Raw genomic sequence first — 12570 nt, forward strand, 5'->3', positions numbered from 1 at the left:
TCTTTCCCTGAATCTTGGATTTGGGCTCTGTGGTTCATGCTGCAGGCTTTTCTTACCCATCCTTTGGGACTGTGTGCTCCCCAGGGCCATTTGGGCAGGGCAGCTCAGTAGCCCTGGGCCAGGTGGCTTCCCCCAGAGGACTCCTCGGCCTCCAGCCTGGCTGTAGGCCAAACAATGGGGAGAGCCTGAGCCCTGCGGCTTCAGTACAGCCATGTGCCCCCGTTCTCAGCTGTACCGACTGTCCCTGAGTGCAGAGCCCTGGGCTTCCAGTCTCTGCTGTGCGGGAGTTCAGTCCCTGGCTGTCTCACCACTCCTTGGGGCCTCGGCACCAGCCTTCAGAGCTGCCCAGTGCCTCCTGCCCCCACGGGCTGCCTTTGAGAGAAGAGTGGCAAAGCTCTGGGGTCAGATGCGCTCCTGCAACTTGAAAACCATTCGAATCACCCCAAGCCGCACTTTGGGCTCTCTGCCAGTTTCTCAGGACTGTCCAGAGGCCCTGAGGCGCTCAGACGTGTGGCCTGGGGTGCTTGTGGCAGGCATGTAGTTCTGGTTATTGCCAATTCTGCATTCCCTCTCGTTGCTGACAGTAATTTTAGATTTCTTTTAAGCTTTGGAGAATTGATATTTGGCAAATAGTATTTTTGTTTTGTCACCAGCTACGAAAACTGCCCATTGAGTAATATAATTCCAGTTTCCTACTGCTTATTCTGTTAGGGAAGATTTAGAAATTAGGGTTATTTTTTATGAGTCTTTATCTGTTAGGAATATTTACTGAAGTATTCATGAATGAAAGGACGTGATGCCTGGCATTGCCTTAAAATATTCCAACCCCTCCCAAAGAAAAGCATTTATGCAGGAGAGAGGGGCATAGGTTTTGAAACGTGGTTGGCACAATGCTGGTAAGTGTTGAAGTTAGGTCACAGGTACATGAGGATTCATTGTTCTAGTCTCTCTACTTTTGTTGAAATTTGCATATTAAAACAAAACAAAAATGAGCCATCACATACAAATATAAGACTTCTGGACTTTTCCTTCCTGACATACAGAAGTACAACCTTTATGATTTGGGACATTTTTTCTTTTTTTTTTTTTAAATTTATTTATTTATTTATTTTTGGCTGTATTGGGTCTTCGTTGCTGTGTACGGGCTTTCTCTAGTTGTGGCAAGTGGGGGCTACTCTTCCTTGCGGCGTGCAGGCTTCTCATTGCGGTGGCTTCTCTTGTTGCAGAGCATGGTCTCTAGGCATGGGCTTCAGTAGTTTTGGCACGTGGGCTCAGTAGTTGTGGCTCGTGGGCTCCAGAGCATAGGCTCAGTAGTTGTGGCTCACGGGCTTAGCTGCTCCACGGCATGTGGGATCTTCCAGGACTAGGGCTCAAACCCGTGTCCCATGCACTGACAGGCAGATTCTTAACCACTGAGCCACCAGGGAAGCCTTGGGACAGTTTTTCTGAGTAGAAGCCATCATTAACCAGGAACAATTTAGAAAACAAAACAAACACTTGCTCTGTATTTCAAAATGCCTTTTAGTGTGTTAGCACTTCCCTGTGACAGCAGTGCTAGCACGAGACAAGGCCCTGCTGATGTCACAGGGGCACCCTCTGAGGCCTTCCCGCTGATGACAGTAGGGAAGTCACAAGTCTTTCCAACCTCAAGCTGTGATGTGCCCATTGTTTCCCAGAAGGTGTTCACAGCATACGAATACTTTAAAATAGTCCATGAAGGTATATGTGGTCAGATTAACGTTTGGGCATTGCTACAGCCAGTGGATTTCTTTATCATAGGACTTCTCAGAACCTTTAGTATGTCATCTGCTTTGTGACTCTCTCCATAGGGCAACCGAATATCTCTGCATTGTGCCTGTGATCGCTTCCTCTTACATCAAGACGGAGAGACTCTGGAAAAGAAAACAGTCCAGATATTATTAAGAGAGCAAACATTGCCCATGATCACGGTAGAGAGATAGTATTCCCGTTTCATTTTGGACATTTCATAGAGGTCAGAATTAAAACTGACCTTGAGGGCTTCCCTGGTGGTGCAGTGGTTAAGAATCCGCCTGCCAATGCAAGGGACACGGGTTCGAGCCCTGGTCTGGGAAGATCCCACATGCCGTGGAGCAACTAAGCCTGTGCATCACAACTACTAAGCCTGTGCTCTAGAGCCTGCGAGCCACAACTACTGAGCCGTCATGCCACAGCTAGTGAGCCTGCATGCCTAGAGCCCGTGCTCCGCAACAAGAGAGGCCACTGCAATGAGAAGCCCGTGCACCGCAACGAAGAGTAACCCCCACTGTCCGCAACTAGAGAAAGCCCACACGCAGCAACAAAGGCCCAACGCAGCCAAAATTAAATAAATTAATTTTTTTTAAAAACCTGACCTTGAAAATATTCAGGCAGCCCACTACCTCCTGGGAAGGCTAATCTCAGTTTTGTATAGCTGTGATGTTAGGGTTTAAGACCCTTGAACGTATCTGGGTAAACAGTCAATCCTAGTTCCTTCATTTGGTCCCCAGGTGTCCTAGTCTCTGTACCCCCTCACCATCCAGGGCATTAACCTGTGAAAGTGAGTTCCCCAAAGTGAATATGATGTGCTGTCTCATTGCAGAACAGCACACCGTATTGTGTCATGTTGGGTTTTTTTGGGTTTTTTTTTTGCGGTACGTGGGCCTCTCACCGTTGTGGCCTCTCCCGTTGCGGAGCACAGGCTCCAGACGCGCAGGCTCAGTGGCCATGGCTCACGGGCCCAGCCGCTCCGCAGCATGTGGGATCTTCCCGGACCTGGGCACGAACCCGTGTCCCCTGCATCGGCAGGTGGACTCAACCACTGCGCCACCAGGGAAGCCCTGTCATGTTGCTTTTTAATGCAGCCTAAGATTTCCTTAGCTCTTCTAGCAGCTGCAGTGTACTACTGTTTGCACAACTGAACTTGTGGTCGTCTTTGACCCTTTCTGAACCATTGTTAAGTCAGATCTCCCTCCTGCGATCTACTTCCAAGAGAAAAAGACAGTTATGGGAATTCCCTGGCAGTCCAGTGGTTAGGACTCAACACTTTCACTACCTGCGTTCAATCCCTGGTAAGGGAACTAAGATCCCAAAAGCCATGGTGCAGCCAAAAGAAAGAAAGAAAGAAAGAAAAAGACAGTTATGAGGCCTCATGATTATGGGAAGTGCTGCTGGGCACATAGTAAGAACTTAACAAGTAAGAGGTCATTTTTCCTGTGACCATCTATTTTGGCCGCCAACTGGTCTTATTCATCCCTGAATCCCCCCAGTACCTAGCATAAGGCCTGATGCATGTGGCACTCGGTAAATATTGGTGGAATTAATGAAAGAAAAGATGGGTTGTATCTAGCTGCATATAATCTTGTTACCTGACCTAGCTTGTGTAGATAATCGTGCATTTTGCTTCTGTCACTTAGAAAGCTAGCTTCCTGACCCAGCTTCACCATTCTTAGATGTGACAGCAACGTGTTCTGATGTCCTATCTAAGGCCAGCCCTGTCCTCATTCACAAACCTGAGTCTCAGTATTTTTTTTTCTGTTCTCACTGGTTTTCTTCTACTCATTCAAAGTCTTTTTCTGTCATGCTTTCTTTCTCGACTTTCTCGGCTTTCTTTCTCGACTTTCTCGACTTTCCCTCCCATTCTAAGAACCTGCATCCCTTCTATTAAACCAGGGGGTAGCGAGGCATTCTCCTACCCTTTTGTCATCTCTACTAGCAAAGCATTTTTAGAACATAAAATGAGGCAGAAAAAAAAAAATCCACACGTCCTCCGCAGGTCACCAAAGCCGTTCCTTGGCTGTTCTTGTTTCGTATTGTTGTTGTTGTTTTGGGAGGGGGTGTTTTTTGTTGAGTCATGTTTTGTCTTCCACCTTGGAGATTTTTATTTAATTACTCTGAGGTGAGCACAGTCATCATTTTTTTTATTATTTTGAAACAATCACAAGCTTATGGAAGGGTGGCAAGTATAGTATAAAGAACTTTTTTAATGAATCCTTTGAGATCTGATACCCCATCACCCCTGAAGCTTTAGTGTGTATTTCCTACAAACAAAGATTTCCTACATAATCAGAATGTAACCATCCCAATCAGGAAATGGTCACTTAATGCCTTATTACTGTCTAATTCTCAGACCCTGTTCAGGTTTTACCATTTGTCCCAATAATATCCTTTTTAGCAAAAGGATCCACTTCAGACTCACATGTTGCATTTACAATAGTTTTAGTGTCTCATCAGTCTCCTTGAGTCTGTTGCATCCTGTCAGGTGGCACGTATTGCCATTTTGTTCCACTACTGTCCACACTTTGGTCACTTAATGAAAGTGGTGTCTGCCAGCCTTCTTGACTATAAAGTTACTCCTTTCCTCTTTGAAATTAATAACTATTTTCTGGGGAGGCACTTTGAAGTTCTGTGAATATCTCATTTCTCCTCAAATTTTCCATGTATTCATGTATTTACGTATATCTCTATGGACTCATGGTCCTGTTTTATGCAGTGGTTATAATCCACTGCTATCGTTATTTATTTTGATGCTCACATCATCATGTATTTGCCAGTGGAAGCCTGTTCAGGCTGGCTTCTGTGTCTTTTTGACTCATCCCCATCATTTTTTTAAAATTTATTATTTATTTATTTATTTATTGTTGGCTGTGTTGGGTATTCGTTGCCGCACGCGGGCTTTCTCTATTTGCGGCGAGCGGGGGTTACTCTTCGTTGCGGTGCGCAAGCTTCCCGTGGCAGCGGCTTCTCGTTGCGGAGCTCGGGCTCTAGGCGTGCGGGCTTCACTGATTGTGGCACGTGGGCTCAGTAGTTGTGGCTCATGGGCTTAGTTGCTCCACGGCATGTGGGATCTTCCAGGACCAGGGCTCGAACCCACGTCCCTTGCATTGGCAGGCAGATTCTTAACCACTGCGCCACCAGGGAAGTCTCCCTATCATTTTTTGAGCACTTCCTTTCTGGCATGAGATAGTCCTCCAGGCTCACCTTGTTCTTCCCCTGCTGTAACCCTAGAATTGGCCATTTATCCAAGGAGTTCTGGTTCCTTTTAGTGGAAAGTGGTGTTTAGAAACCAAAGTCTAAGCATTAGGCATGCTCATGGTTATTGGGGTGTCACTAGTCCTTGGCCCACTCAGTGGACAGAGCTAGTGTGCTCATATACACGCACATGGACTTCACGACAGGGATCATTCTAGAGTTTTCCCTTTCCATGATTGTAACTCCCTTTTCTGATGGTGAGAAACCTGGTTTCCACTATCCTTAATGTTTTTCCTTAAGCAGTCAATCCCCTTGCGCGTGACCAATCTTCCTTTTTCACCACCACCCACTCCGAGCTTAGACACCCTCCTCTCTCTGCTCAGGCTCTCACTCTCCATTCCAGGCCACGCCCGTATGGATACTTACCTTACCCCTCTTGGACACCAACGCCCCACCCCAGGTGACTTTAATGTGCAGCCAAGTTTGAGAACCACTGAGAGTTCTCAGGTTAAACTGCACTTTAGTCTTTTTTTTATCAACCATCTTCCATCTCATTGCTAACTGTTACTGATTGCTAGTTATTTGCAAGCTACCAGACATTTCCTCTCATGAAGAGCAACACCCACAATACTTTATTCTCACTGCCTTAAAGCGTTTAATCCTTTGGTAAACAGCAAACATTTGGTGGAGCCCCTGCTCTGCTTCCGTCTCCCAGGTTGCTCATGGTGCTTTGACAGCAGTACCCTGTTTTCCTCTGCTGAGGGCAGTGTTGGTATTAAAATACCAAGAAACACTGAGGTTTCATTAGTGTTCTATAACCTTGTCTTTTGCTGCTGTGGAGAAGATAGCTATTCTCTTTATCCTGTTATTCAGCTTTCAATTGAAAAGCCAATGAGAATTTCGTTTGAGCCTCATTCAGATTTGAAAATGTCCCTAAAAGTCATCTGTTCCCATCTCCACTGCAACAGCTAAACCCTGCACACACTTTATGCGTGCCTTCTCGAATGTGTTGTTGTTTATCTTTGAAAGCGTGAAGGAAGAAGTGTTTTGGAGGAACTACTTTTACCGTGTCTCCCTGATTAAGCAGTCAGCCCAGCTCACGGCTCTGGCGGCCCAGCAGCAGGCTACCGGGAAGGACGAGAAGAGCCACGGCAGAGAGGATGAGCTGCCACTGACAGGTACATTCAGAGAAGACGTCACTCTGCGGGAAAAAAACAAAAGAGTTACTTTTAAAATATTCTTCATTTAGAGATTCTCATGAGCTTGTCATCGTGTGTATACCAGAAATGTCATCGTCATCTTAGGGAAAGTTCTTTTCTTTCCAGAGAAAATGTTCATTCTTCCCTTGTTGCCCTCTCTCTGACCCTGCTCACCGTCTTCCCCCAGCTTTCTTTTACTTTGCTGTCTTTCCCTCGTTCTTCGGGTTTTTTATTTCTTCCTTTTTATTTCTCCCTCCGTCACCAGTCATCTTCCCATCTCTTTCCTTGCCCTTTTTATACCTTCTGTTCTCCGCTGACTCAGTTCCCTGCTCTGCTTCATTTCTCAGTCTTCCATTCAGCCTGCTTATTTCCCCAGTACTCCAGTCTGTGGAACAGAGCTAAGATATCCAGCCTGGAGCTAGACACGAGTCACTTACACATGTGACTCTTCCTTATTCTGACAGTTTTACCCCTGGTTTTGGGGGAAAGTGGTTTATAATATCAGCAGTGATTTAATACCTATAATAACAATTGAAATAAGATACATATCTTGTGTCAACATTTTTAACATTTAATGAACACCTGCTGTGTATAGGTACCCGTTATAACTGGAGACTTACCCGTTCATGGAATTTTACATGATTACACAAAACAATGTGTCCTAAGGCACAGGTTGTACGGACCACTAGGAAGGTACCTGACACTGCATTTGGGGTCAGAGGAATGTAATGAATCTGCTCTACACAGTACCATTTGGCATTTTGCATGTAGATGTTAATATGAATCCCAGTTGTCTCTCATTCTTTAGTATTCCTTCTCTATTACTTTTATTGGAAAATGCCATTTTACCCAGTACTTCCCGTGTATCAAGATGGGCTTAAGACAGGATGCAGTAAAGCCCGTCTGTGGCAAGGTTGAGAAGATAGAAGATGCAGCCTGTGAGGAAGAGGAGCCACTGTGCCTGAGCGTTACATGTTACTTTGTGAGAAAAGGAAAACTTGATACATAACTTCATTCTCATTATCCTAAAACAAAGAGCAGAACTATTCTTCAGTGCATTTTGCTAACACTGAAGTCAAAATTTATTTCCTGCTGGAAATCTTACATAAGGGGTATTGAATATGATGATACATATTAAAAAGATCCCCAAAAGAAAGAGGCTGAGATGGTTTCATCTGGGTAGTTCTTACTGCAGAAAAACGGAAAGCATAACATTAAAAGCTAATTTCTGTAAATTATTTAGTGTGATCATGCTTATGGATAATTTAGTTGTTGTTATAATATGTATTCAGAATTGAATCAAGCAATTCTTGTCTCTTTTATTCTCACTTCTTAGAGGCAGTACGGCCCAAAACGCCACCTGTTGTAATCAAATCTCAACTTAAAACTCAAGAGGTAATACAGTTTTACATTATACCTAGTAGTTGATGTCTGGAAATGAAGTAACTCTGTGTTGACTATCTCAGATACCATTTCAAAACTACTTATGAATATGGGTCTTATCTGTTCTGAAGAGGGGTCCGGTACTTGAAGAGTTAAGGACCTACAGCTGAGACATGAGACGATTCCCTGGCATCAGTAGTTCAAGATGTGCTTGTCAGGCATGGGACAGAACGACTGGAGTGATCCAGACCATGAATGAGCGTAGAGATTCAGGTGGTAGCTCACGTGGTTACCGAGCCAGTGTGCAGGTTAGGAGGTGGAGAGCAGTGACCATCTGACTAGCAGAGGAAGGGACTGAAAATGAGGCTGCATTAAATTGTGAGAAGACCGTAAACACGAGCTCTAGTCTCTATATGTCGCTTCAAAAACCATTTCCAGAGCTCATTTGTTGCATTTCAGGATGAAGAGGAGATTTCTACCAGCCCAGGTGTTTCTGAGTTTGTCAGTGACGCCTTCGATTCCTGTAACTTAGATCAGGAGGACCTGAGGAAGGAAATGGAGCAGCTGGTGCTGGACAAAAAAGAGGAGGAGACAGTCGCGCTGGAAGGTACAGAGCCAACAACATCACCGTTCCTGTCCCCAGTGCTGAAGCTGACCATAGAAAATTGTTTTTCTGGAGCAGATACACAAAACGGTGTCGTAACTTTTGCATCAAAACTGCTGCTCTGTTCCCCACTAGAAGGTGGATTCTAGCACACGTGACCTCATCTCCTATCCCTCTCCCCTTCTAAGCCCAGAGGCATAGAAAGGAGAAACAGGTCCAGGGAGGTTAAGTGAGTCTTCCAAGGCATCTCAGCCCTGAGAACACATGGCCAGGAGCGGGCAAGAAAGCAAGCACACCCTTCACGTGGAGGTGCTGCCCTCCGGCCTTCTGCTTTCAAAGCTGCATCCTGCTGGGGTTTATACTGTAGGTAGAAGACTCTTTCACAGCGTTCGTGCTTTCAAAGCTGCATCCTGCTGGGGTTTATACTGTAGGTAGAAGGCTCTTTCCCAGCTGCCGTGTGCCACTAGCACATCGCTTCTGGGAAGGAGTAGGCTGCCTTTACGAAAGCAAATTAGCTTAAAAACTAAGGTAATTTAGAAAAAAAGTGCAAGTGATGGGACTGCGTTCTTTGGCACATCAGGACAAATTACTGGCTTTCTACTAGATGACAAGCAAAGGCTTGGGTTAATCATCATTCATGAAGCCTTCAGAGACTCACCATCGCGGAAGCCAGCTGTTCCCACTGTTGTGCAGAAAGCACTGGTGAGAAAGCTGACCTCTCAGAGGTGAACCGCCTGCCCACCTGCACACTGCACACTGCAGAGAGACTCTGCAGGAGAGAACTGCTGGGGGAAGCGGCTGGTGGGGGAAAGAGAAGCGAGTGGGGAAATGAAAATCTGGGCTCGCTCCCCCCAGACCCCTTGTACCCCATTTATTTTCTGATACGATGGCTGCTGGCCACCACGGAAGGAAGGCGGGCATGCGCCCCATGTGCAGCAGGCAGTAGCTCGAGCAGACTGTGCCCTGCTTCCCTTGCTGGTGACGACTAGCAGCAGAGAGCCCACGGAGACTGGAAGGAAGCCTGGTCAGGATTCACGTGGCATTGGCTGGCCGTTCTGGGCAAGCTATTTTCTTTGAATCCCTGCCCTAGTTATAATTCAGACCACTTAATATTCTTTCATATATTAGTTGTCTTGGCCCCCCAGCTAAATTGTAAGTTCCTCAAGGGCAGGTACACCTTGTCTTTTTATCCCCTACAGCACCTAAATTAGAGCTTAGCACCCAGTAAGCACCTAATATTCATGAAATCGGTGTTTTGCTACGCAGCATGGTCACTGCTATAAAAAATTGAAAACATTTGGTTTTTGGACTTCAGGTCCTGGTGTCTTTTGCCACTCGTGGGAGACCACTAAGCACAGACTGTGGAGCCCTGCAGATGTGGTTCCATCCGTATGTCTGTCACCGTCAAGCTGTGTGACCTTGGGCAAGTCACTTAACCTACAAGCCTCCATTTCCCCATCTGTCAAATGTGTATAACTGTTATCTGTAGTCCACGTATTGTTCTAAGGATGAAAAGAGTGATATGTAGAGAGCACTTAGCCCTAGGCCTGGCTGAGTGAGTGTTCGAGAAATGTTAGCTGTTTTTGCTACCATCATCATCATTGGTAGTGGTAAAAATTAATTTGAGACCAAATATTAATTATCAATTATCCATTTAAATAGAAGGAATATCAGAGGCCTAGGTAAAGAAAAATAACATGCAAAACTTACTGACAACATCTGATACCTTTGCTTCTACATTTAATAAGTTTATTTTTCTAATCATATTAGTTAAAAATCTGTTCAATTTTTCTGAGCACACACAGTGCTGAAGCCTGACACGGTAAATATTTCCGTGGTAGGACTTACACAGGTAATTATAGTGGACTGCATTGTTAAGACTGGCATTAAAAATTCAGAAGCTTTTTTTTTTTTTCTCATTTGTTTCTTTTAGAGGATTCTGCAGATTGGGAGAAGGAACTACAACAGGAACTTCAAGAATACGAAGTGGTGACAGAATCAGAGAAACGAGATGAAAACTGGGATAAGGAGATAGAGAAAATGCTGCAAGAAGAAAATTAGCTGAAATAAAAGAATAATCCTTAACCTTCTGCAACTGACATTAAATTCTAGATACTGACACTCGCTGAATCAGAAGGCACAAAAGAGTATGACTTTATGAAATTCAAAATTATCTGTTTTTCAAGCTGAAACTTGCCTCTTCTACTTAAGAAAAAGTACATAGGACAGTTATTCTAATAATCAAAAAGGGATGTTTTATGTAACATTTCTTTAAATCTAGTTAGAGATGTTCTTGTAGTCAGTACAGACATCTTTGTCACAGAAACACAAGTAAAATTTTAGAGTTCTGTTTTCCATGAGGTCAAAAATAAAATATATTCTTCAATTGTGGTTTTCTAAACATTTGTACTTCTTGTTGCATTTTTGTTGATACATATGCGTTAAAGTACCTACTTAATCGATTGATAACTATCAAAATGACCAAATGGTACCAAAGAACTTAAGAGGAAGCACTTTCAGAACTGTTTTCTTGCAAGTATTTTCTAAAATTCCATCTGGAAGCCAAAAGATAAAATAATTATGTTGATTATAATGATATAAACATCACTCCATTTGACACTGAGAAATACTGTTTCTCAAAAAATATATATTTGTTTTTCTTTGGGGCCTTTTTTTTTTTTTTAAATTATGCCACATTTAGTAATGTTTTCCTAAATTTCACATCGTGCTTTTTGTAGAAAGCAGGGTCTTTCATCCTTTTAGTATTGATGACTGTCAGAAGGCTGTTCACCTTAAAGTCTCATGTTGTTTAAATCGTCACCACATATAAATGTTTTCGCTTTTTTTGTCTTAATTAAACTGTCAGTCTTTATAAAATTGTGTTCTCTGAATACAACTTTTGGAACTTCATTGATCAATCCTGCCTGCATTCTGCTGTAGCAGCACGACCGTTCATAGAACGTGGTTACTTGAAAAGGACAGATGGCTGAACATCTGAACACTCCACGGCGTTTGCTTCCCGAACCTTTCGGATTTTTCAAAGAGGCTTCATTTCATAAAGGGGAGTAGAATTAAGTCAGTTCTTATAGGGAACATGTACTTATTTATAGTCTTGATCCCATAAACATTAGTCTATGGTCCTCTGGCAAAGATATAGTCAACAAGAGAATTGGGTGCTTAGGTTTGTAGTTTGGGATATGCTCCTGTGAAGAAGCCAGGCTTCCTCAGCTAGGATCACTTGTGTTGTATTCGATGAAACCACTGACCCTATTATCAAGAGATTGCCACTTGTGGTGCCACAGTTGCTGATTACTGAGTTAGAGCTCAGAGGTGGTGTCTGGCAACTTCTGAAAGAATCCTATTGAAGGGAAAAGTTTGATAGAGTTTGCTGGAGGGAAAGAAATATGTTAAATGTTTTTAAGTAGTTAAAAATCCTAGATGTAAGCAGATCAGAATATGACAGTACTTGGCTCTTAGTATGTGTACTAAAGTTCTTAACGATAAGTGCTGAATAAATATAAAAAAAGGAAAGGTTTCAGAGAATGTTAAAAAATAAAATAAAAACCTAAAATGAAAATAGAGGTATGTTAAGTTGTTGCTATCAGTTTTACATGATACTCATTGCCTAATTGTGTGTTGCCCTGTGAAAATAAAAGGATAAAGTAAGATTTTATACACAGCATAAAAATACATTTAGGCTATAGTTTTATGGATCCATCAGTGGTGAAATGTTCTGCTTTTGTAAATTATACAGGTAACTGAACTGTTATTCTTTTATTTTTCTTTTCTTTTTTTGCCCGTGCCTTGGGGCTTGCAGCATCTCAGTTCCCTAACCAAGGACTGAACCCAGGGCCACAGCAGTGAAAGCCTGGAATACTAACCACTAGGCCATCAGGGAACTCCGTGAAGTATTATTCTTTTAAAGGGCAAAATAATTTGTAACCTTGTTTGGTGGAAAATTTCTCAGTATTTATTACTTGCTTAGGGGTCATCCAAAAGATATACTGTGCATAAAAACACAAGCTTCATGAAACGTTAAAATATGAAAATAGTCCATCACACTGGAAATTGTACCTCACTACTCAGAGTGTAGCTCGGGAACCCTCATCCTCTGCCTACCCTGGGAGCTTCATAAAGGGGAAAAGAATTAAGGGCTTAGACATGCAGGGTCTCAGGCCCCGCCCCAGACCTGCTGGCCCAGACTCTGTGCGGTGCCAAGATTCCCTGGGGATAGAATGGACTCCACGGCTTGAGAGGCACTGCACCAATGCACTAATGCGCTCAGGAGAGCAGAATTTTCTGGGGCTTTTTACTTTTTACTCTTCCACTAGCGTCCTCAGGTGACACTGCCTTCCTAGTTGGCGTTACAGGTGCCTCTGCTGTTCCAGTTGTCACTCCCTGCCCACTCCCCTTTCC

The 12570-nt window shown here is 43.7% G+C and overlaps 1 protein-coding gene across 2 annotated transcripts in view; it reads left to right on the forward strand.

Moving 5' to 3' along the window:
* The window catches only part of SYAP1 (synapse associated protein 1), a 31411-nt gene extending 20380 nt beyond the window's left edge, over positions 1 to 11031 (forward strand). For both annotated transcript variants that reach the window (XM_007454844.1, XM_007454845.1), the window contains 4 exons: positions 5998 to 6146; positions 7504 to 7562; positions 8010 to 8157; positions 10088 to 11031. In XM_007454844.1, coding sequence (XP_007454906.1) covers positions 5998 to 6146; positions 7504 to 7562; positions 8010 to 8157; positions 10088 to 10215 — 484 coding nt within the window. In that variant the 3' untranslated portion in view covers positions 10216 to 11031. The remainder of the gene's footprint in view (positions 1 to 5997; positions 6147 to 7503; positions 7563 to 8009; positions 8158 to 10087) is intronic.
* Positions 11032 to 12570: the final 1539 nt, after the last annotated feature.

The sequence above is a fragment of the Lipotes vexillifer genome, unplaced genomic scaffold (assembly GCF_000442215.2).
Source record: "Lipotes vexillifer unplaced genomic scaffold, Lipotes_vexillifer_v1.1 scaffold586, whole genome shotgun sequence".
In the NCBI taxonomy this organism is placed as follows: Eukaryota; Metazoa; Chordata; class Mammalia; order Artiodactyla; family Lipotidae; genus Lipotes; species Lipotes vexillifer.